Source organism: Ochotona princeps, chromosome 13 (genome assembly GCF_030435755.1).
Source record: "Ochotona princeps isolate mOchPri1 chromosome 13, mOchPri1.hap1, whole genome shotgun sequence".
NCBI classification, from domain to species: Eukaryota; Metazoa; Chordata; class Mammalia; order Lagomorpha; family Ochotonidae; genus Ochotona; species Ochotona princeps.
Genome location: NC_080844.1, coordinates 7,939,900 through 7,964,140, shown reverse-complemented (window position 1 = coordinate 7,964,140; position 24,241 = coordinate 7,939,900). Strand labels below are relative to the sequence as shown.

General features: G+C 48.6%; 1 protein-coding gene across 2 annotated transcripts in view; it reads right to left on the bottom strand.

Annotated features, from left to right (window-relative positions):
- The window catches only part of LOC101532925 (annexin A8), a 39,247-nt gene that overhangs the window by 10,331 nt on the left and 4,675 nt on the right, over window positions 1-24,241 (bottom strand). The window contains exons 1-3 of one of the 2 annotated variants that reach the window (XM_004583327.3): window positions 3,903-4,058; window positions 988-1,078; window positions 141-235 (exon numbers count right to left, since the gene is read on the bottom strand). In XM_004583327.3, the coding sequence (XP_004583384.2) occupies window positions 141-235; window positions 988-1,078; window positions 3,903-3,923 (207 nt within the window). In that variant the 5' untranslated portion in view covers window positions 3,924-4,058. Of the gene's footprint in view, window positions 1-140; window positions 236-987; window positions 1,079-3,902; window positions 4,059-24,241 lie in introns of those variants that run through there. The other variant, XM_058671269.1, reaches the window with a different exon arrangement.

Sequence of the window (24,241 nt, the reverse complement as noted above, 5' to 3'; positions counted from 1 at the left end):
AGCCACTTAAACTTGACTTTACAATGAATTTTAAAAAAATGTATTAGTTTAAGAATGTCCCTGGAGAAGGCCTCACCCCCAGAATGGAGGGACCATACAGCTAGTCCCTGCAGAACCCCCTTCCCAACCCTCCCCCTCACCTTGCCAAATTGAGCCTTAAAGGACTTGGCTATCTGCTGCCGCTGCGTGTTGCTTCTCCGCGTGAGAACGTCCGTGATGGCCTGCTCGTTGGTCCCTGCAGGAGGACACAGTGTTGAGTACCCCTCATACCCCCACCCCAACTCCATGGGTACAGGTAAGGGCAGCGGCCTGGGGTGGAGCAGTAGGCGCCCTTGCCCTGCTACCATGTGGCTAGTCCGAACAGCCGAATGATGTGCTTGGGGGTAAACAAGACACTCCCTCGTCCCCACTTCCCCACCCACATCAGGTCTGGCATGGTGATAAAGTTAAGGACCTTTGAGCCATCTCTGCTGCCTGTCTGCTGTCCCTCAGGGTGGATGCAGTGGGAAGATGGTCATGACCAGGAGTGCAGACCACACCACCCACAGGGCATGGCACAAGCAGCCTCCCCTCCCAGAGCTTTATTTGCTCATCTGGGCAGTGCAGACAATAAGGAAGCTGTTCCAGGACTTAGAGAATGTGAAATGATTGTCGTGTCTAGGAATAATCATGTCCCAGATGAACCCCCAACCCCTGTCTCTCAGCAGCAACAACAGGGAAAGAAAAACTCCAGCTGAGGTGTCTGCCAGGCTTCTGGGCCAGCCCTTTCCCTGTCACAGCGATGTTGGAGACAGGCAGGAAGCTGGCTCTGTGGCCAGCCACCAGGGGTTGGGGGCATACTTCCAGACTGGCGGAGTCCAGTGGCTTTATGCAGGAGGTGGCCACTGTCTCGTAGCGCCCTCTCCAACCTTGGGGCTGCAGGTGCTACTACAGAGCTCCCACGGGAGGCACAGCCCCACGGTGTCCAGGCTGCACACGCCCACTCACCGATTCCCTTCATGGCTTTGTAGAGGGTCTCTGCATCAGGGTCCGGGTTGAAGTGGGGGGTGCCCTTCACCGTGACTCCCTCTTGTTCGATCTGCAAAGAAAGTCAGATCTGCTTAGAGCAGGAAAGAAGCAGGCAGTATGGCACAGGTTCTGGGTCCAGCTCCCTGGCAGGAATCTTCTCTGGGTGACTGAGCCTTTGAGCCCCTTGGGCAATAGGCTGGAACAGCTGGACCATTCTCCTTCTCCTGCTTTCGCCAGTACCATCTGAAGCAGGCAGCGGGGCTGGCCACACTCAACTTCCTGTAGCACCATCTGTAAGCTGCACACAGGCACATGCCTCCCAAAGCCAGGAGGGAAATGCCCACTCCAGACAACGCTTTCTGGTGCTAGGGCAGCCCAGGTGAGGCTAAGGCACCCGACAGAGCTATCTATGTTAGGAAGCGTGCTATGAACTCAGTCTTCCCCCTTTTCGAAGACTGGGTACTTCTGGAAATTTCCAGGGCTGGAGTCCAAGTAGGGTATTCTGACAGCTGATTGGGGTCAGGTTGAGAAAGAACCATAGGATGTTCTACAGACAGGTAATGTCAGTCTCCGGGGCCCTTGGCTTTCAAGCCTCCTGGCCTGCCTGAGGCCTCTTTGGCTGTGTGCTCCGTGGAGTTTCCCTAATCTCCTTGAGACACAGGATCACTCTTGGGGATGATTGGGATTGGATTGGAAGGGAGCTGGAGGCAGGCCTGCTTTTCTTCCTACCTTCTTCCCTCCCTCTCTCCCTCCATCTCTCCCTCCGTCTCTTTCTCCCTCTCTCTCTCCCTCCCTTCTCCCTCCCTCCCTTACACCCTCCCTTTCTCTCTCTCTCTCTCAATCCCCTCCTCCCTCCATCCCTCCCGCTCTCCTTCCCTTTCCCCCTTCTTTCCTCCCTCCCTCACTATCACTGGACCACATCTTCAAAACACAGAGCCAGTACCCATCTGTGCTGGATCTGTGAGGAGACCCTTGAGTCAGGAGGGAAGACATCCCTCTGTCTCCTGTGCTTGACCTTCACGCGCCCACTGCATGCCTAGCTTCTGCTTTTGCACCGTGGAGTTGTTAGAAAGAGCTCTGTGGGAGTCCAATCCAGTGAGCCTGGGGTGGTCCCAGGTGAGGCCAGTTGCATGTACACTCATCAAGTCTGTAGTTTACAGAGCCTTATGTTGCTGTTACTACTGTGAGTGACTTGGGCATCTCGGCTGTGCCAGGGGCTCTGCACGCAAGGCCCAGCTTGCTGGTATCCCCAGCAGTGGCACCAAGTAAGGGTGAACGCCTCAGCTGAGCTCATAGAGGGGCCGCAGCCAGGAAGCTGTGGTGTGGGGACCTCATTCCCCGTGTGACTCAGCCTCATCTCTGCCCATGACTCAACCTTCCCCAGACAGGGCACTTTCTGGAAGATTTCACTAAAGACAGTCTGGCCCACAAGAACACAAAAGGCATGAGGACATCTCCACTCTCAATCCTGCGCTCCAGGGATCTCTGAGGGGCTGCCCTGGCCTCATAGTGTCCCTTGGGGAGCTGTGACCTGACCAGGCCACCAGGTTGTGGGTGAAGGGTTCAGGTGACAATGCCATTGGGCTTAATTTACAAGCTGCTCCCTGGCTGGCTCTGATTGCTCTGTAGCAACCAAAATAAAAATAAAATAAAATAAAATAAAATATAAAATAGTATGTGTGGGAGTGGGGTGTGAGGGGATAAACCAACATCCTGGGGGGCAGGGGTCTGGCTAACAACAGGAGTTTCCATCCCAGAAGCGGTGCTGGGCCTCGCTTGCCTGGTTACAGGTTCCTGCCAGGACTTGCCCATCTCAGGCCAGTCCAGACTGGCAGATTTTCACAGAAGAGGTGAGTCAGACAACCCGTGACTTCAACTCTAATGCATTCTGTGATAGGCACGGGGCCACTGCTACACCTGGGCTTTCTCCTATGGGCGAGGCTTGCAGTCTGCCCTTGGCTTTGAAAGCTGCCCAATGTTGGGCTTTTCTGGCAATGTCCCCACAATAGGGATGAAACCGGAGGCCACGCTGGCACCTTGCCCTGTGCTGCTGCTGCCCGCTTCCCAAGTGACCAGCACAGCTGGCCCTGCTCCCCATCACGTCCTCCCAGCCTCACCTGCCCAGAGCCCAGCTTGTTGGGCTCCCTGAGGACTCCCTCACTGGGCTGGGACATCAGGCCCGGTAGCTTCCTTGTGTTCCTGAGCCTCTGTGTCCTTATCTGTAACCCTGAAGTCCCTGGGGGTGGCCACTCCAGCGTGCAAGGTCCCCTGTAGACCAGGCCCTCCTGCCCCCTCCGCAGTCCTGGCAAGTCAACACTCTTCTGTCCTGAGAAGCCGCTTCCTCATGCTTGGTTGCAGCCTGTCCAGGCAGGTTCCTGTCCAGCCTCAAGGCCTTGCATGGCTCCCCAACTGTTCTAAAGGTAAAGCAGGAACGCCCTGGCCTGCCACGCCACGCCGGGCCCTTCAGGACACACCCTGCCGGCTTCTCCGTGTCCGTCTTTGCACTCAGGGCTGTATGGAGCCACTTACTATGAAGGCCAGCAGCTCCTCACCCTCTGTGCCTTCACATAAGCTCTTCCCCTGTGCAGGGAACAGCCGGCCTAAGCTTCCCCAAATGCAGGGGTCCAGTAAGTACCACATCGAGAAATACACCCCTGCCCCTGGCTTCTTCCCCTTTTTGCTTTCTCTGGCTGCCTGAAACTGCCCCCCCATCTTCACCCCCCACCATCCCACTGCTACAGGCCTTGGGGGGGCTTTGGTTTGTGCTGCCTGCCCCTCCCCCCAGGTAGCCAGCCAGTGGCTGAGCTGATCTCCACCGAGTTTCTGCTTCCCAAAGTGACTACTGACCCCTTACTATCATCACGTTCCCTTCTCCCCAGTGAGTTGCCACATACCCAAGCCTTCCACCAGGCCATCTCGTCCACCTCACAGCGACTTCCCAACAAGACAGACAGATGGACGCACGTCAGCAGTTAGCAGGAGACTGGACACAGCTGGCTCCTGCTGCTGGTTGCCAGGCAGGAGGCTCTGGAGTGGGTGTGGCGCCTACAGGCCCCAGGCCCCTCCCATCACTGCCTTCCTCCCCCCCTCACTCTGCTTTGCCTGGCTGCCAGCCCCTCCGGTTGCTGGTTCCCAGCCCCACCCAGCACCACCACTGCTGGGGAATGCCTGAGGGACGTGGCTCCCTGCCAAGTATTTGGGCTGTGGTGGCTGCAGGGACTGGAAAGTCTGATTCCCACCTTTGAGAGCCACTCCCAAAGCACAAGGCGAGGCTGTGTTCAGCGTCTGCCTGCCCTTCTTGCCACACCACGGGTGCCCTGCCAGGAACATGGCCTCTGTTCACCCGGCTGGTGCTGCCTCCAGGCCCTCCCTGTCCCTGTGGATCCTGAGGGGAGGGGGACTCGCGACAGGGAGTGTCATTGACTCTGTGGCCCGCCCATCCTGGGCCCTGCAGGTGTACCCAGGCAGCTCTTTCTTGGGCACCTCCCATCTCAGAGCGGGCTGCTGTCTGCTGTCCTCATTACTACAGAGATGCTCCCTGAGGATACACCTGCTCCGCCCCCCTCAATCCTTCACCTGGATTACCCCCTCCCCCCTTCCTTGCTTTCCATCCCAGGCTACTCCTTTGTGTCACCTCTTGGCTCTTTTACCTGTCATATAGCGGGCTGGTGTGTAAAGTGGATCACAGAGATAGTTCTACCCACAGGCAAGGAAGGTGTGGGGGAGAAGGAAAGAGGTGTGGGAGGTATGTGTGGGGGGGCATGGGGGCTTCTCCAGGGCTCCCCCCTGTGTTTCACAGGGGACCCAGCAGCACCAAGCACTCTTTCACCCAACATGGCCCGTTTTTTATTCAACAGCTGCTGCTGCAGTTTGGGGAGCTACTGCTAGAAGCAGAGTGCCTCCCACCTGTGCCCTGACAGCGTCACTGGGGTGGAAAGAATCGGAGTTTGGGGGATCCAGGCCTGAAGCACAGCATCTCCATATCTCTCTCTGTCTTTCTCTCTCTCTTTCCCCAAGGCTCCTGTAGCCTCCAGCATAGCATAGCTACAGGATGGGCTGATGTTTTTCAAATCCAAAACAAAAATCAAATCCACGCAAGGATGAAAATGCTCAGAAGAAAGACAAAATTGCTGTGAGAATAGAGGAAAAAAAAGAGGAAAAAAGAGAAAAGGGAGGAAGGGAAAAACAGAGACAATGTAAGAGAGATAAAGGAAGGAAAAAAAGTAGGGGAAGAAGAAAAGAAAGGAAGGAAGGAGAGGAGGGAGGAAGGGAGTCATGGGGAGGGCCTACAGGAAGGGTCTGCGAGCCCAGGGGCTTGGCCACAGCGGCCACAGCAACTCTGCTAAGCATGACCTTGCTTAGCAGGCCACACTAAAAATGCCTCCCAGAGGATGCGTGCTCAACCACTGTCAGTTCACCCTGGGACTACCGTCCACTACGAACCTACGTGGCCAGTGATGATCGGGAAACATTGAACGTGACCCTCCTCTAACATCCTCCCTGCATTCCATTGCAGGACCGCTCTGCTCCGCCCCAATTCATCTCCATCTGGGAGTCTCTGATTGCTGTTGAGGTTAACACAGATAACAAGTGGCCCCGACCCAAACTCACAGGGCCCAGGGCTCTCTGCTGTAACGCACACAGCATCCACAGGCTGCTCCATCTGCAGATGCGGGCATGGAGTAGGGCCAGGCAATGGACGCAAGGAAGCAGCCACACCCTGGGCAAGCAGGCACCACCTGAGTGCCAGGTGCACAGCACAAAGGGGCGTTGTTCATCTCAGGGCAAGGCCATAGCTGCCTCTGGGCATGTGGATGATGAAGTAGCTGGGAGGGGTGAAGCAGCTGGGGAGGGGTGAAGTAGCTGGAGTAGCTGGGATCAGTGAAGCTCCCTATTTTTCTTTGTACTCTTGGACATTCCTCCTGGTCTCTTCTGCATCCCTCACTGCCTCCAGGCCCCCTCTTGGACCAGTCTTCTCTCCTGGGCATCAGCGGGACTTCCACCCATGAGCCCTGAGCCCAGAGCAGCCCTAAAGCCATCTGGTGGCTCCTGCAGGAATGGCTTGGCCGAGCCCACAGACTGTGTACACTCAGCAAACAGTCTTGTGCCTTTCCCAGCAATTCAGGGGTCCTGGGGGAGTATGTGGACAGTTAAGATGGTGGGAACTCAGGACCCAATCTGGTGAGCTCTTGTGGGTTCCGAGTTCCCCATAACATCTGTCACTCGTGCCACACCCTGCTGCACACAGGACTGAAGGTAGACTCTGCCTCCCGAGGTGGAGGTGCTTTGCAGAGAAGCAGAGGTTGCTGTTTGGAGTGCACCCTGCAGGGGTCTGATGTCACCTGGCACCTGTGCTGCTGGGGGAGGCTGTTCTCAGGAAACCAGCTTCCCCTGGGCTCTGCAGAACCACAAGTATGGGTGACTGGGAGGCCGTGCGCTGTGGTAGACAGGAGAATGCATGCGAAGACCAGGAACCTACCAAGAGAGGGGTTGGGTTGACATGCACCGAGGGTGGTGGGAGGCCTGGGGAGAGGTGGGCTCAGGACATTGTCCTCAGACTGGGCAAGATGGGCCTGTTTTCGCCATGTTGGCTCCACGCCTCTGGGGAGCCCCGACCTGGATCTTCTACCCTTAGTTTCCCAAATTTGTTCCTTTGTGGTGTCCCTTGGAGTGACACCCAGAACACAGGAGCCTAAGCAATGCCCCAGGGTCTACCCTGCTGCCAGGACACAAGTCGGTGTCCTGAAGGGATGCCGGCGCCGTGAGTGGAGTAGCAGCTACTGTGACCTGGACCACTTTGCTGCTTTTCAAACCGTGCCTTTTTCCCATCAGCTGTGCTTGCTGTGTGACTGTGGAAGTTGGTGATGCCAAGATGCTGTTCCCAACAGGCTGAGAGCACACAGAGACGGAGGTGCCTGCTTGCCTGGCTCAGGTGAGAACTTTCTCCAAGTGAGACTTCTCCTTCCGTGTGTGGTTCGGAACCTTCCTGGAAAGATGGAATGCGGGACAACATTGGGTGCAGTGCATCTATCCAACACCTCTTTAGGGCACCTGTGTGCCTCGACTGCAGTGTCTGGGTTCAAGGTCTACCTCTGCTTCTGATCTAGCCCTGCTGACATGCAGCTTGGGAGGCAGCAGTGACGGCCCACGTCCTTGGGTCCCCACCACCCATGTGAAAGTCCTTGGTTGAGTTCTGTGCTCCTGGCCTCTGCGTGCCAGTCAGTCCTGGCTGCCACAGATATCCAGGAAGTGAACCAACAGATTTTCGTCACTCTCTACTTGTGACTCTACGTTTTAAAGGAATAGGGTTTTTAAAAAGGAAATGATGTGGGGCTAGTATGGCACAGCACTTTAAGCCACCACTTATGATGCCAGCATCCCGATTCAAGTCCCAGCTGCTCCATTTCTGATTCAGAATGTGCCTAGAAAACTCCCTGCTAGTGTGCAAGGGAAAACAGCCTAACTGCTTGGGCCCCTGCCACCCAAGTGGGAAACCCAGATGAAGTTTTTGGCTCCTGGCTTCATCCTGGCCCAACCCTGGTTATGGCAATTTAGAGTATGCCAGTGGATGGAAGATCTTTAATTGTATCTCCCTCTAAATCTGCCTTGCAAACAAACAAATAAATCTTAAAAAAAAAAAAGAAGAAAGAATAGTGGAAATAAACATGTTTATCTCACTAAAATTGAAATTCACACAGTTTTTCTCCCATAAATGTTTGAAGACTTCCTCATGTTCAAAGATTGCACTTAAAAAAAGATGTTATTCACTTTTATTTGAAAGACAGATTTTACACAGAGAGAGAAGAGATAAAGACATATGATCTTCCATCACTGGCTCACTTCCCAAATAGCTGCATTGGACAGAACTGAGCTGATCCAAAACTGAAAGCCAGGAGTGTGTCTTCCAGGTCTCTCACGTGGGCTCAGGGGCCCAAGATTTTGGGCCATCCTTCCTTGCCTTCCCAGTCCGTAAGCAGGGAGTTGAACTGGAAGTGCACCTGCTGGGACATAAGCCCCTGGGCAGAGGATTAGCCTCATACACCATTGTGCTGTCCCCAACAAGGATTCCCCCCAACTTTTGCACCAAAATAAATGTACCTTTTAGTACCATTTTCCATGACTGTTGTAGTCCCCTCCTAGGTGCAGCCTGTGCTCTGCATGGATTTCCGTGCCAAGGTTGATCTTTGAATGCAGTGACTTGGGCAGGATTCTCTGGGAGGAATTGTCACCCAGTAAAGCACCTCCACCAGCAAGCTGACCCTGCTCCTGCCTCTGATCTCCAACACCAGTGTACTTGGCCTCCAAGTGCCTAACATATACTCCTCCCCTTGCGCATACGTACAATGTCCTTGCTGACATGCATGGCTCCCCAGGCCTGTGTGGTCCCCTTGCAGTGTCCTGTCTCTTGCACATAAATGCTGTTATCCTTTGGAGAATCCCTCTCTGATTATCCCTGAGATTGGTGTAGTTTTAGTCCTGCCTGTTTGGACATTCATATGCATTCATTTTAATATCATTGTCAGATCAAGTTCTCCTGGAGCTCGAATCTCCATGCTTCTTACATCTCTAACGAGACACCAGGGAGGTTTGTTTGCCTCCCTCCTCCCCGCCCCTGCCTTTTAACTTTTCTTCAGTGGGAATCCTAGGTTTGCCCTGGGAATCCTGGATGCCTACTAGGTGTAGAATGTGAGAACTTCCTGTTGACTCTGCTGGAACCCCTCAGATTCTTGTCAACCGCAGAGGGGTCACGATGTTAGCTGCCCCAGTCACTGTGGGCTGGCAGCAGGGTGGGAGAAGGAAATATATTAATCCTTTAGGCACCAGATCTGTTCTCATGTGCCTTTGATTCTACATCCATCCCACTCCTTGCCTTAAGTGTCTTTTTTAAAAACAAAGAAGCTGAACATGGCATAAAGAAGCTGTGCTGAGCGTTGAGGTTCTGGTTATAGGTATGGGTGCCAACCTGCTCAGGGACATCCAGGGACCTAGGTCAGGCATCTCTGGCTGCTTTCACGTGGTCTGATATTTGACCCTGAGCACGTGGCACAAAGAAAAGGAGTCAGGGCCCACGTGTGTGTGAGTTGGGATTGAGTGACAGGCTCCGGGGTCGTGGGGACGTGGTTGGACGGGAGGGCCTGATGAGACTGAGGAACTAGTGTGGTGGGAGTCAGGAGCCAATGAGGCGACACTGCTGGTGGGAGGGTGGCAGACAGATATGTTTAGGGGGTGACAGATTCAGGATAGGGAGGCTCTCAAGGCAGGCATCAAGACCATGGCATCATAGGATCCCTGATTAATCTCCATCCTGGAGGCCATAAGGGAGTGTTGACTGGTGCACAAGTTTGCTGTGAGCCAGGCACAGGTGGACAAGTGATGGGGAGTCAGGGAGAATGAGGTGCAGCCGAGTGGGAGGATGCCTCCACTGCACAAGGCTCAGGTACCAGCCCCTGCAGAGGGAGGGGCTGGTGATTCAGCTCATGATCGGGAGCTGCACGGGGAGGCCATTGGACAGCAGATTTGCCTGCTGGGGTGCCAGCCCCCTTTTTCCCGCCTCACACTTTTCCACTCTCCCACATGTTACAGAACTATCTCCAGGCCCCAGGACCCAGAGTGTGAGTCCCACAGTTGGCAAGGGTAGAAGTGAACACATAGCAGGGAACGAAGCCAGCTGAACAGGGCAGTTTGCTGTGACCCTGGGATTTGCACCCTGCCTGGTAAACAAATATAAGCCCAGAGCACCCTGTCCTGGAATAGTTGGCCACCAACTTTCCTCCCACCCCCATCCCCGGGCCCCCCACGTTAGGCACCTAAAGCCCAAGGCCCCCAGGGATTCAAAAGTCAGATCTGACCTCTACATTCTGGGTCCACTCAGAGGTGCAAGGTGAAGCCTAACTGTGTGGCGGTGTGTTCGTATGTATGTGTGTGTGTGTGTGTGCATGTGTGTGTGTGTATGCGTGTGTGTGCCTTAGCACCACAGCCCACAGGCATGCCTGGCTAGTCAGGAGGTCAAGCTGCTCCACCCAGACCAGTGGCCAGCCAAGTCAGGGGCTACCTTTAGGTTCAGCGATGTCTTAGCAGGCAGGCAGGTAGACACTCTTCCTACCCAGCCTCCACAGCAGGTCCTGCTCTGGGGCAGAGTTCCCAGCATGCTCTGCAGGTAGCTTCTCCACAATGGCTTGTGGTTCATGCCCTTAAAAGCTGGGGAACCTTGTGCTGGCACTTGTGGATTCTCAGAGCTGGGGCTTCCTAACTCTACCGCGGAGGAAGCGAGCAGGTTGCTCCCATGGAATGCAGCTGAGGGAGATGACTTATGGTGACTCAGAGGCACATGGGCCAGGGGCACAAAATCAGGAAGAGAGACAGTTGCCTGAGGCTCACTTGTGATCCTGCCCCCAACCCCCTCTGGCCCCAGCTGCACCCTGCAGGTCCTGGCTGCAACCATCCCTGATTGCAGGTAGTGGGAGGGGATACTCAGGCCCCAGTGTTGCAGGACAGGGCAGTCTGGGGAATAGCACAGAGCCTTGGGCTGGGCTCAGAAGACGCTGGGTCCAGCCCAGTGCTTCCACTGCACCTGCCGTGCTCTGACCTGGTGGCTCACCTTGTTACCACTGTGGCGCTCCTGCGTTGGTGAGGTTTTAGGACATCTTCCTACTGAAGGATCACTCTTCATCTTCAAGCTGTCCATTCTTCTTCTGGCTGACCAGGACTGTGCCCTGTGGCTTGGCTTAGATTTGTGAGTTCTGGCCTGGTCCCTGCCTCTCAGCTGGTTCACTCCATGTTTCCTCTCAAGTCCTGTTGCTGTGCCTAAGAGACTTTCTTCGGGAATCCAGGGGACAGCATGGTCATCACTATCCAACCAATGCTATGGACACTGATGTATGTGAATAGGGGGGAATATGTCTACCTGTAGGTGCCTTGCAGAAATGTATCTAATATGCATTAAAAATGCAGTCTTCAAAGAGACGGGAAGGTGGAAAGCCCTATTATTGACTCTCAAGGTGGACTGGGGATGGCTGAGCAACCTGGGTTATAGCCATGGAGACAATCCTGTTCATATGCCCATGCCTGCCTCACACACTGCTCTGGGTCTCACACGTACTGAAGACACCCAAACACATACAGTTCATCCATGTGGGGGCCATGGCTTCTTAGGTGGCAAAGGGCACAATGGGTTGACTCCTGAAGGGCGATGCCCAGGATGTCCTGGATTCCTTCTGTGCTTGGGAATCCCATGGGATGTGAGGAAAGAGAAGTATGCCTTCTCCAAAGGCCCTCACCACCTCCTCTGACCCACCTGGGATTTGGGTATCAAAAAAGATGGGATCTAGGGACACGGGAGGCCTACAAAGAAGCATAAGGAGCTCAGTTTTGTCTTTGCAAAAAAAAAAAAAATAAAAAATGGGAGGAGATACAGGTTCCAAAGATGCTTTGGGCATTATTCCTTCAAGAACTTGGAGCATGTTCCTCCAGTGTCCCAGGCCTTAGTGACAGGATTGTTGGAAGTGGCACCGACCCACATAGCACCCAGGGATCCTGTCCAGGCAGGTTTAACATAAATTTATCTTGCATAGTGGGAGCGTGTCTCCACTTTTGCAGGTTAGCAACAAATGTCACCTGTTGTTGACTACAAACCAAGACTCAATGTGTATGCAAATAAAAATCTCTTAATCTTAGGTTTTGGGGTCATTTAGAGCATGGGCGCCGGGGCTGGGATCGGGATGGACAGAGGAATTTCCGCTTAATAGGAGAAAGCAGTGGCAGAGTCCTGGAGAGCGAGCTGGAGTACCTGGTTGGGAGCCTACAGCACTGCAGCAGGCTCTGGCTGGGGCCAAGGCAGATTCTTGGGCTGCAGGGTGCCTGGGGGATGCGGATGCAGTCCTGGCTGGCTTGGAGGCAGATCCTGGGGTTGCATGGTTGTGGTGCGATGTGGAAGCACTCCCTACTGGGTTGAAGGCAGACCCTTGAGCCACAAGGCACAGGTCCACAGCGAGGGTTCACCAGGGCCAATTTGGGACATCTTCTCTGTAGGGAAGAAAGAAGGGAGGTAACCGGGCATCCAGGGAACTGATGGGACCAGAAGGCTGCTGCTGTATGGCTCAAAGGGGTCACGATCTCAGGATGCTCAAGGTGCACTTTGGGGAGGATCTTGCAATGTCCAATCAAATCACTCGCATTAAGCCCTAATTTAAAAAAATAATGAAATCAACAGAGTTGGAAGGTGGTAAGTGTGGGTTGTCGCATGCATAAGTCTGATAGTCATCACAAAAGACTCTACCAGCACTGTGGCCTTCTACCAGGGCCACTGCAAAGCTATCCAGCAAATGGCTGCAGCTCTGCATATGCAAGAGAGGTGGTCCTTTTTAAACCTCTCCCCTTCAACATCCTTCTGTAAGGACATCTGCCCATGCAGGGTCTGTTTGGTTTTGGGCTCACACCATCCTTGCCTCTGATCCTCGAATAATCACATCATTGGTCTCTGGTGACCAGGGATTGTTGCTTCAGCTTGAGCAGTCTTGCTCATGTTGGCCTTCAGCGTTTCCCTTTTCATATACCCTTAACTTCCTAGGTGAGGACATTTGGTCCCATAGCAGTGCTCTACTGCTCCGCCATAGACCTGTCATCTTTCTTACTGTTGCTAAGGTTAACCTACCTGCCATCTGGAAATGGGATGCCAGCCAATCACCTTTGGAGGAAACCTTGGAGCACTTTGTGTTGTTTCCTTGGCTCAACGCTGTCTGTCCTGGCAGGGGCTCTCTCTTCCCCTCAAAGAGGATCCCTGCTGACTCCCTTTGGGGTCTGTTCTGCACAGGACTATAACAGTGATCATCTATATCCTTCCTGATAGCAGGGTAAGCACCCTTCTGCTTGAAGTACTCTGTTTGCCCACAGCATGCATTTGTGTCTGCGAGGACGTCACTCGCATTGCTGCCTGCTTTTGCACGCCCTGTTGAACATCTTGTTTTCTCTGGCATGCTTGAAGGCTGATGTGAGCTCGCTTGTGTCACTGTGACTGTGTCTGTGAATGCCTCAGCATTTTCATCCCCTCCTTGTTTTTCTAAATGTTCCCCCCAAGAGCCAATTTAAGCACTCAAAATGCTGGGGCATGGCTGGCCACTTTGTTAGGGTGGTCAGCACCATCTCCTAAGGCCTCTAAATGTTGGTAAACAAACTTCCTTGGGAAAGATAAATGGGTTTTGAGCAAGCAAGATTATGCCTAGGGCACACACCAGGCAATGTCTGAGCAGCTGGGAGATCATGGTCACAGGCCAGACCTCCCAGGTCTAATCTGGTCACCAGGTATCGAGAAAATCTATGCCAGAAACAGTTGTCAGAGCCACACACCTGCCTCGGGCCCTCACAAAACATTCACATGACTTGTGGGATTTTTCCCCCCCTATGAAGCATAGGAAATGCAATGAAGACCCCTACATTGCATAACACACAAGAAAGAACCAGCTGGGGATTCCAGCTGGTTCTAGGATGGCACATTCTCACATATACTTTTGAAGAGACAGGCCAATTGGAGCAGGAATAAATTCTTCAAGCACCACAGCAGAGTCACCCTCTGGAAGCCACACTGGTGTGGGAGAGTGCTCTTCGTGCCCCGTCTCTCCTCCTCTTGTTTGCTATTCTGAATCCACGGACTTACTCACTTACACAGCGATATTTCAAAAGCGTCATGGGAAAAATGGGATTAGATTTGGCACACACAAAAAAAAATTGAAATTGATTTACTGTTTTTTTCCCCCATGGCTTATACTTTCTGTGAGTTTTTCTAAGATCCCCCTACACGTGGGTTTCAAAATTGCCTTGCACTAGAACAAAGCACCGTCTACTTCCATCTTCTATAAACTTACTATCTTGTTATGATCAGATGCTGCTGCAACTGTCAAACGCCAAAGAACACCACAAGTGGACTGTGGATGCTCTAGAACATTGTTGTCATTATGACCTTATGCCCTGGAGAGGGAAAGAAAATGCTTCTGGATTCAAGGCTATAGTGTATACATCTCCATGGCAACCAGTAACCTAAAGAATCATCCCTTTAGAAAAATATACATTTAGGCTAAGTGACAAGGAACTCAAGTAAAAAGAAATAATAATCTGAAATAACAATCTGAAAAGAAACTGAAGAACCTAGGTGTTTCCTGCTTTTGTGATTCTGCCTTACTTGCATGGCTGGGGGCTGTGTGAACTCCAGGCCTGAGTGTCTACGTGACACCCAGCAGGACACCTGGCAGGTCACCTAGGCAGACCACTCCTCAGGAAGGAGGCCCCTGGTGTTAGATAAGACCCACTGCCCTACAGCCCATCAGTGTGTACTTTTCGAAAGCTGCTTGCTTCAAACCCACCAATAGAAGCCTGCCAACTTGCTCTTTTTGAAAGTTAACAGCTGAAACTGACCAATCATGACTGTATAATTATATAGAATTGGCCTGAAATGTGTAAGAACCCTGTGCTGTTGAACCTCAGCCCCCCTTTTTTTTCTTCTGGACCTTCTGCCCTTTCTGTGCGGCTTCTCCTGCTTTGGGCGACGTGGCAGTGGCAGTGGCCGCCACAGCGGTGGCTGCTACTGCTCCCTCCTCCTGCCTGGCTGGAAGGCTAGGTTAGTTTGAATAAACTGCCTTTATGTGATTGCGTTGACTTTAGACTCCTGATGATTTTCTAGGATCACAATATCTCTTCACAACAAAACAACTATGTAAATATTTCTAAAAGGTCTTCAAATCAAACAAGTATGCTTTATATATGCATATTTTAAAAAGATGGATTCCCAATGAAAATGTTAAATATATCTTGACAATAGGATGCTGGACTCTGCCAGTGTCTGTACCAGCAATGTCAGGATACACTTAAATAGCGGAATGATGGACTTTTGACAACTTATGGAGGAATATACTATTACAATATGGGGGGAATCAGAGGGTGGGGGGAGGGAATTTTGGGAATGGGTAAGGAAATCCCAGAGCCTGTGAGAATGTATCGTAATTTTTTTTTTTTTAAAAAGAAACTGAATACAGCAAAATGAAATTTCATGAAATATTTTAACTTTAAATAATAACATTTTAAATATAAGTTAATGCAAACCAAGCTTGTACAGTGTCTAACTGAAAAACCTCAGTAAATAAATATCTCATGCCTCAAAAAAAAAAAAAATCCCATACTGTGCTTACTAAAATTTTGAGCTCAGAGCAATAACAAAATATACTTCTGTCTGACCCAGAAATTCCTGCATCTGCCTCTTGGCTATGAAACAGGCAGACTACTGCAAATGCCCTTTTCAAAACTATTCCCCTGAAGGACTTTTTCCTGCCCACACGCATTAGGCAAAGCAGCCAGCAAGTGAGCAACAAAGACACATTCCAAGCCATCTGAAGATGTTTTTTTTCTTTACATAATTCAACCAGTTAGCTAAAACACAAACATCAGTAAACACGGTTTAAGTATATCTTTGGTGCCCAAGTTGTCCTTTAAATTGGATACATTAAAAAAAAAAAAAAAAAAAAAAACGAAGCCCATTCACAATTGAAAGCAAACTTTTTTTGTTGTTTTTGCCTAGATTGGGGACAAGGCCAAGTTACACTTCGGACAGAGCCATGCAGTGACCACTGGACCACTGCAGTTGGTCAAGCACAGCAATTTAACTGGTAGGGTTACATTTTGACAGGGTGATTATACTTGCCTAATATCTGTTTTCATAATTCATCTAGGTATGCTTGCAGGGAAGAAATTAGGTGTTAAGTGGGATAATGTTTACAAAGGAACTATTTATGCAACTTCAAGTGCAAGCTGTATTAAGGTAAGTCAGAGATAGCAATGTCTTGGGCCGTTATTAAGCAAGTTACAATGCTGACACACCGATTGCTAGGCACGGTTCAGTATTCTTGGAGAAGCAGTTTCAAATTATTTAAGTCTGTTTATAAATAGGTACTTCAGCACACTGAAAAATTTCTCTGTTCACTGATTCAAAACCAGAATCAATCTATTGTGTTAAAACTCAAAGATTTGCTTAGAATAATGATTTGTTCTTAATTTTTAAAATGGCAATATGGTTTTTATTTTTTAAAAATTATTTGTTTCAGGTCTGGTGCAGTGGCTTAGTGGCTAAAGTCCTTCCCTTGAATGCTCCTGGATCCCATATGGGTGCCAATTCTAGTCCCGGCAGCCCCACTTCCCATCCAGCTCCCTGCTTGTGGCCTGGGAAAGCAGTTGAGGATGGCCCAAAGCCTTGGGACCCTGCACCTGCGTGGGAAACCTGGAGGAATTCCTGGCTCCTGGCACAGCACGGATCGGCATAATACCGGTCATTGCGCTCACTTGGGGAGTGAATCATCAACGGAAGATCTTTCTCTCTGTCTCTCCTCCTCTGTGTATATCTGACTTTACAATAAAAAGAAATCTTTTTTTAAGAAGAATTATTACAAAAAAGAGTTATTTATTTCAAAGGCAGAGTTATGGGAGAACAGAAAGGAGGAAGGAGAGACTCCCATCAGCTGGCTCACAACGCCCCAAGGCTGCAGTGGCTTGGGCCAGGGCTGGGAGCCAGGAGCTTCATCTGGGTCTCCCAAGCGGTTGCAGGGGCCTAAGCACTTGAGCCATCTTCCCATGCTTTCCCAGATTCATTAGCAGGGAGCAGGATGGGAAGTGGAGCAGCTGGAGTAAGAACTGGCAGCCTTGTGGCACAGCAATCTTTTAAGTAGTAGGGAGGTGAATCCACTGTATTACAATGCCAATCCCTGCCAGAAATTTTTAACTTTCGTTGTGAAATCTGTGTCTTTAAATTTGCAACCACCTTCTGAATTGCAGCTTTTTCCTGTTTCCATTTTTGTTTTACTGGTGGGTTCCCCTCCCTCCCCGCCCATCTGAGTCAGCTCTGTAAGCTGTCCTTCGTGGGACCACGCCCAGCTAGAGTGCCCTGGAGGAGCAGGGTCCTCCTTGGGGTAACCCAGCCTTGTGGATTGGGCTTTTCCTGATGAATTGTTGCACTGAATCAGTGTCCCTAGGTGTCTGCTTTCTCTGAGAGCCAGCCGTTCTTCTGCTCAAGGTATCAATTTTCTGGTTTACTTCTGTAACTGAGTGTTCATACACAGCCTCAGATACCCTCCTCCAATAGCTAATTAAATCCAAGTAACTTTGCATCAGAGTTGACATCCAGACACCTAAATGGGTTTCCCATATGAGAAGCAATCACATTGCAGGGTTTTTTGTTTGTCTTCTTTTTTTCTTTCTTCCCCCGCCCCCCCAATCTATGTATGCTTCATGTTCCAGATTATGTAGTGAAATGGAACCTTGTAAGAGTCAACACTGTTTCTTTGAGTTTGAAGTCCCTTACTTCTCACTCTGGTTAAGTGAGTGACTATTACGTTCACTATTTTCACAGCAACTTGTGATTCTAATTATTTTTTCCCCCAAGATTATTTGAAAGGTAGAGCAATAGGAGAGATATAGAGATAGAGATAGAGACAGAGATAGAGATAGAGAGAGAGAGAGAGATCATCCATCTAGTGGCTACCACACTTGGAGCTGGCCAAGCCAAATCCAGGGGCCATAGCTCCATCTGGATGCGGCAGGGCCCAAGCACCCGAGCCAACCTTTGCCTCTTTCTCAGGTGCATTACCAGGGAGCTGATCCAGAAGCAGAGCAGCCAGAACTCGAACTGGTGCCCCTAAGAGATGCTAGTGTCACTGGCAGTGGCTTACCTTGCTATGCCACAAGGCCAGCCACATGTGATCCTATCTTCCTCAAGGGTTTTAAATATTTGGCATCTTTGACAGGTTTCCTGGAGATCAAAGCTCTAAATCAAGTATTTTTAAGCTTCAATTGACTTTGAAATTTTCCAAGGGGGTTCCGGAGTAGCTCAAAAGAGCTAACAGGTCTTACAGAGCTAGGTAAATAAATGAGGTTTACTATATGGGGAAGAGTGTCACATAATCAAGTAGTCCTAAATATCCAGGCTCTGTTCGCATAGATGTAGTGCTGATATGAGTGCCGTAGAGTTGATACATAAAGGCCATGATTCTGATTATAATGCTGTCTGCCACTGAAGTATCCAAACTTTCTTGTCAATTTCTGATCATCGGATTTTTAACCATGGCTATTCTAAATCGTCAGCCTTGGTTTTGATTTTTCTCTCAGAGCACTTGCAGTTGGATCCCTGGAAGAGACTCCTACAAATCCCCTGAATCCAGATTTCAGACAACTTTAAGACCAACAGAATAAAACATTTCCAAAATTTCAATAAGGAAATTGCTGCAGGATTGGCCTGTGGCATAGCATAATAAGCTGCTGTCTGAACTGCTAGCATCCTATATGGGAACTGATTTGAGATCCTGTTATTCCATTTCCTTGCCAATTTACTTGGAAAAGCTGTGGAGGATGGCTTAAGTGTTAGGGCCCCTGCACCCATATGGGAGACCCAGAGGCAGCTCTAGGCTCCTGGCTTCAGCTGTTTGACCATTTATGGGGTGAACCAGTGGTCTCTCCTTATGTCTCTGTCTCTCTGTAACTCTACCTTGCAAATAAATAAAATCAAATTTAAAAAAGAGAACTCAGTGGCCAGGATTAAACAGAACAAGAATTAATTACATGAGATTAAGCAAATGGCCAAATAAATTTCATTAAACTACCACTGGTTCACAGATATTTTTGTTTTCTAGATTTAAGAAAAATTTTTTCCTCTCATTATAAAACTTCTGACCAACAATGAGAAGCACATAATACAGGAGTCCAAGGAATTGAAGGAATATGTCACACAGGAAATTAATCAAATGAAAGCTGATAGCTGATTTTCAAAAGTAAAGAGTACAATGAAGCAAATTAAAAGTATAGTGGAGAGTCTCAAAAGTAGAATGAATGAAGCAGAAGAAAGAATCTCAGAATTAGAAGATACTTCTTGTCACCAGAGGAAAACAAAGAGAAAGTTGGAAGCATAACTGGGTCAAACTCAAAAAAAGTATCCAAGAATTGGGAGATACGATTAAAAGGCCCAACATAAGTGATATGGGAGTTCCAGAAGTGGCAGAAAAAGAAGCTGGGATTATCAATGAAATGATAAATGAAAACTTCCCTAATTTGGAGGAAGAATTGGGAACAATATGCAGGAGGGTCACAGAACTCCCAACAGAGTTGATCAAAAGCCAATGTCACCATGACACACGATAATCAAGCTCTCTTCAGTTGAGCAAAAGGAAAAAATCCTTAAATGTGCACATGAAAAAATTGAGTGACCTATAGAGGAATCCCATGCTAAAGGCGAAATACCGGAAGCCTTTCCACTAAATCTGGAACTAGACAGGGATGTCCCTTCTCACCACTACTCTTCAATATAATATTGGAAGTTCTTGCCAGAGCTATTAGGCAGGAAAAAGAAATTAAATTGGAAACAAGGAATTGAAATTACCTCTATTTGCAGATGACATAATTCTCTACATAGGAGAATCAAAAGACTCAGTCAAGAGACAATTGGAACTCATAAGAGACTTTGGCAGGGTAGCAGGATACGAAATTAATACAAATTGATGGCACTAGTGTACACAAATAATTCCATGGCTGAGAAAGAAATTGTAAGCACAAACTCCTTTAAAATAGTGGAGAAGAATCTTAAATACTCAAGAATTAAGCTAACTAAATATGTGGAAGAGCTCTATGATTAAAACTATACAACATTTTAAAAGGAAATAGAAGAGGACATTGAAAAATGGAGAAACTTACCATGTTTCTGGATTGGCAGGATCAAAATCAACAAAATGTCCATATTACCAAAAGCAATATACAGATTCAACACAATCCCAATCAAAATCACAACATTCTTCTCAGAAATAGAAAAGACGATACAAATGTTCATCTAGAAACACAAGAGACCAGAAACAGTCAAATCAGCTATCCTGAAGAATAAAAACCAAGCTGGAGGAATCCCAATTCCAGACCTCTTAAGACATACTACAGAGCAGTGGTCATCAAAACAGTCTGGTATTGGTACAGAAACAGAGAAGATCATCAATGGAACAGAATAGAAACACTGGAAGGGGTCCACAAGTGTATAGCAAACTAATCTTTGTCAGGAAAACTGAAAACAATCCAGGGGAAAAGCCTGGTCTATTCAGCAAACCTTGTTGGGACAACTGGATAGCAGCTTTCAGAATAACGAAGCAAGACCCACACCTGTCACATTATACAAAAATCAACTCTAAGTGATTCAAGGACCTAAATCTGCACCCAGAAACCATCAAACGATTAAAGGAAAACATAGGAAGCACTTTCCAAGAAATAGGAATCAGGAAAGATTTCTTATAAAAGATGCCAAAAGTACAGGCAGTCAAAGCCAAAATGAACAAATGGGACTACATCAAATTAAAAAGCTTCTGTACTGCAAAGGAAGCAATTAACAAAGTGAAGAAGCAACCAACAGAATGGGAGAAAATATTTGCACACTACATAAGTGATAGGGGACTAATATCCAGGATTTACAAAGAGCTTCAGAAGCCCAGGACAGCAGAAAAACAACCCTGTGGAAAATGGGCAAAGGAAATAAACAGAATTTTTTCAAAAGAACAGATTCAAATGGCTAACAGACATATGAAAAGATGCTCAGGCTCCCTAACCATCAGAGAGATACAAATGAAAACCTTGTTGAGGTACCACCTAACTCCAGTGAGATTGGCCTACATTCAGAATTCTACTAACAATACCTGCTGGTGTGGATGTGGGGAGAAAGGTACCCTCCTTCACTGCTGGTGGGAGTGTAGGTTAGTACAACCACTATGGAGAGTGCTTGAAGAATTGCAAACAAACCTGCCATATGACCTAGCTATCCCACTCCTAGGAATATACCCAAAAGAAATGAAAACTGCATATAAGAAGGGGATCTGTAATCCTGTATTTACAGCAGCACAATCTGCAATAGCAAAGACATGGAAACCATCCAAAGAGGAGTGGTTAAAGAAACTACTCCACGGAATGTTACTCAACCATTAGAAAGAATGAAATTATACCATTTACAACTAGATGGCCCCAACTAGAGATCATTATGCTCAATGAAATAAATTAATCCCCAAAGGACAAATACCATATGTTTTCTCTAATACAAGGAAACCATCATGCAAATTGTAAGTTCAATAACCCATTCCATACTGTTTTTCTTTTTTCTTTTTTTTTTTTTGGCTGCATCCCATGTGTTTTAATGTTTTTATTTCATTTTCATTTCTTCCAAATACTTTCTTTTCTCTTGTCAAATTCATTGCTGTCTCATGGATCGCATGGCGACATCATTTTACCCAGTGTTTTCTTTTCATCACCCATGCGTTGGTTATTCAGTGGCACATATTTTGAATCCATGATGCTGTAATTTGTTGTTGTTGTTGTTCCAATTCATAGCAGTTGTTGATCTTATTTTGTGGCTTCTCATTTAAGCAAATGAATAGCGATGGAGTAATACAGACTAACATATCCAGATGTGGGAATATAATGCAATATGCATCCTTGCTTTCAAATCAAAGATGGGCCCCCATTGAAGCTGTTGGAAAGGAATAGACTATGGGATGCTGGACAGTCTGACATCGTCTGTGCCAGCAATGTTGGGGTACACTTAAAAACAGACTGATGGAATCATGACACTTTATGAAGGACTATAATATTGTAACAACATGGGGAAAATCAGCTGGGGGATGGGATTGGAGGGAGAATCTCAGACTCTACAAAATTGTACCATAAAATTTTAAAAAATATTAAAACAAAATGAATCTTAAAAAATAGTTCAGTGCGTCTGTTATTGAGCTGCTCCCATACTGATTATGTTTTAGTTTCATGAGCTACCTATACACTAGAGGTTCAGAATTATTCTAGTTTTCTCTCATGCCTTTCCACAACTCTCCAACTAGGAATGGAAGCAACTTTTTGTTAACTCCTTACAGGCTGCAGGTAGATGATTTGATGCAAATCTCAAGGATCAAGACTTCGGCTTGATATTTAGGCTTTGTACAGGCAGTACAAACTGATGCCATATCAAAGAGTCTGATTGTCACAGAGACCACTGCCTCAGCCCTGGACCTTCCCTCACCCCTCTTTCTGACTCTCTTCCTGGCCTGGCCATTTGCAAGACTCAGCTCCCTCATCTCCACAATCCGACTCTCAGCTCTATGGCTGCCTTTGCAGGATGAGGTCTACAGGAGCCCTTGGTTCCCATGTCCCAGAGCTTTTGGCTGTCTATTCCTGCACCTGTGAGATCAGCTCACATCTCCCAACCCCAGGCTCCCACACCTCTTTCTTTCTGCATAGACTAGAGGCACATTTACCTCCAAGAACCCTCTCCCTCTGCATCCCTGGTTACATGCCTAGCTCGGGACTGAGCCCAAGGCAAGGTTAAACAGAGTGCTCAATGACCTAGCCCAGACATCAGGGCCAAAGATGGTGGAGAGTGCCTCTTTTCACCCATCCAAAGCTCAGGACAGGCTCTGCAGCCCACTCAACTCACCACCACCCTGTCGGTGAGGAATCAACTGGATCCAGAGCCCAGGGCACACCGTTAGGGTATGACATAACCCAGGCCTCTCTCTAAGGAACTCCCATGGGTGGTACCAAACCCTGACTGGGTTGTGGAGAGTTTTCTCTACTGGTTCTTGTGTTTACTCATACTTAGCTGCCTATCTGCCATGCCTTCCTGGTGTAACTTCTGTGACCAGCCAGTCTACTCAAATCTCCCTCACTCTTCTGACACAGACAGGAAGCATAATGGGAATAAGAAAGTGCAATTTCAGCGTGAGAAGCAGGTGGCCCTCCTCCTCCTCACATCACACCTCCAACCCAGCCTTTGCTCTGCAAATGGCAATTGTGTGCATTTCTGTGAGAAGAGTAGGCATTAACAATAGGGATTTGTTGACCATTGCCCACTCATTCTCCTCCTACCTTCTGCCCAGATGAGTATCTCTAACTTCACACTGTGTTGTTTCCTTTTCTTCTCCTTTAGGTTCATTTTCCTTCATTCCCAGAGCTCCTCTTTCTTTGTCAATGCTAGGTGCTTTCTGCTTTGTTTCTCATGGTCAAACCCTCAAGGCTCATGCTAAGATACAGGTTGGAACAGGTGAAGGAAGATCTGTGTCTTTCTTTGGATGAGGCTAATTTGGTCATCTTTCCAGGTGTTGAGAGAGTGAGGTTGAGGCAGATGGGAACACAGCAGACAATTGATTCTCCCAAATGGAAAGGCAGGAGATGAGTAGGGACAAGAGGTGGAGCCCCCATCTCCAGCATTTGTCCATTAAATTCGGAGAGGAGACACATGTAGTTACATGGGAGATTCCTAGCCCTGATGTTTCATTCCTATCATTCCAAACCACAGAGAAGACAGAGCCATCCCCCTCCACCCTGAAATTGTAGTAGACAATAGCCATGAAGTGCAGACTGTAGGCAGGTGGGCCTGGCCCTCAGGAGCTCTTGTTCATCTGGACACACAGGCTCACCTGACCATTCCTAAGCTTCAATGTAGCATGACTTAGCACTCCTTAGAGCTGCTTCAGTTGTGGAGTTTCTTCGTGTCCTGAACTTGAAGATGGGAAGGAGGACATAGCTCAACCTCACTCAGTACATTTGTTCTGGGAAAACCCTTGAAGAATGACAAAGGGACTTTTCACTCTCCATGACTGCATCCCAAACAGGTCTCTGCCCAGAGACACAGCAGATCTGAAATGTCTCCTTGTGTGGGAGAGAAGACAGAAAGTGCATTCCTAGGATCATGTCTGTCTGGAGGAGCTCATCATTCATTCATTCATGATTGGATCTGCATACCCAGAGGTCAGATGCTGCTTCTGTAAAGCCTGCTCCTGACAGCACCCCAGCAGCAGGGCTGGCGTGTGCCTGTTTCCCACACCCTGCATTCATGTGACACCGAGTCTCATCAGCTACGGCTTGACTGCTGGGTTGATGAAGATAGGATCTGATTTCCTGCCTTTTGCTTCAGCAAGTGCAAGTCACGCCAGGGCATTACTCTGGATGTTTCCTGTTTGGAAAGAATTCCTTGGTTTTCACTCCACCAACTCCTTATCAATTTGCATTCCAACACCGTCTTAATGTTTCCACTCCCATCCCCTGCCTGGAGAGTCTTCATTGGATAGCAAGCATTTGCTGGCCTAGTCTCTGAAGAGCATTTGTCAGCCTCTGACATTTTCCAGAGAAAGCACCAGCTCTGGCATTGTAGTGGGAAATTCTTTTAGTTCATTTTGTCTTCCCCAGTATCTGACATGAG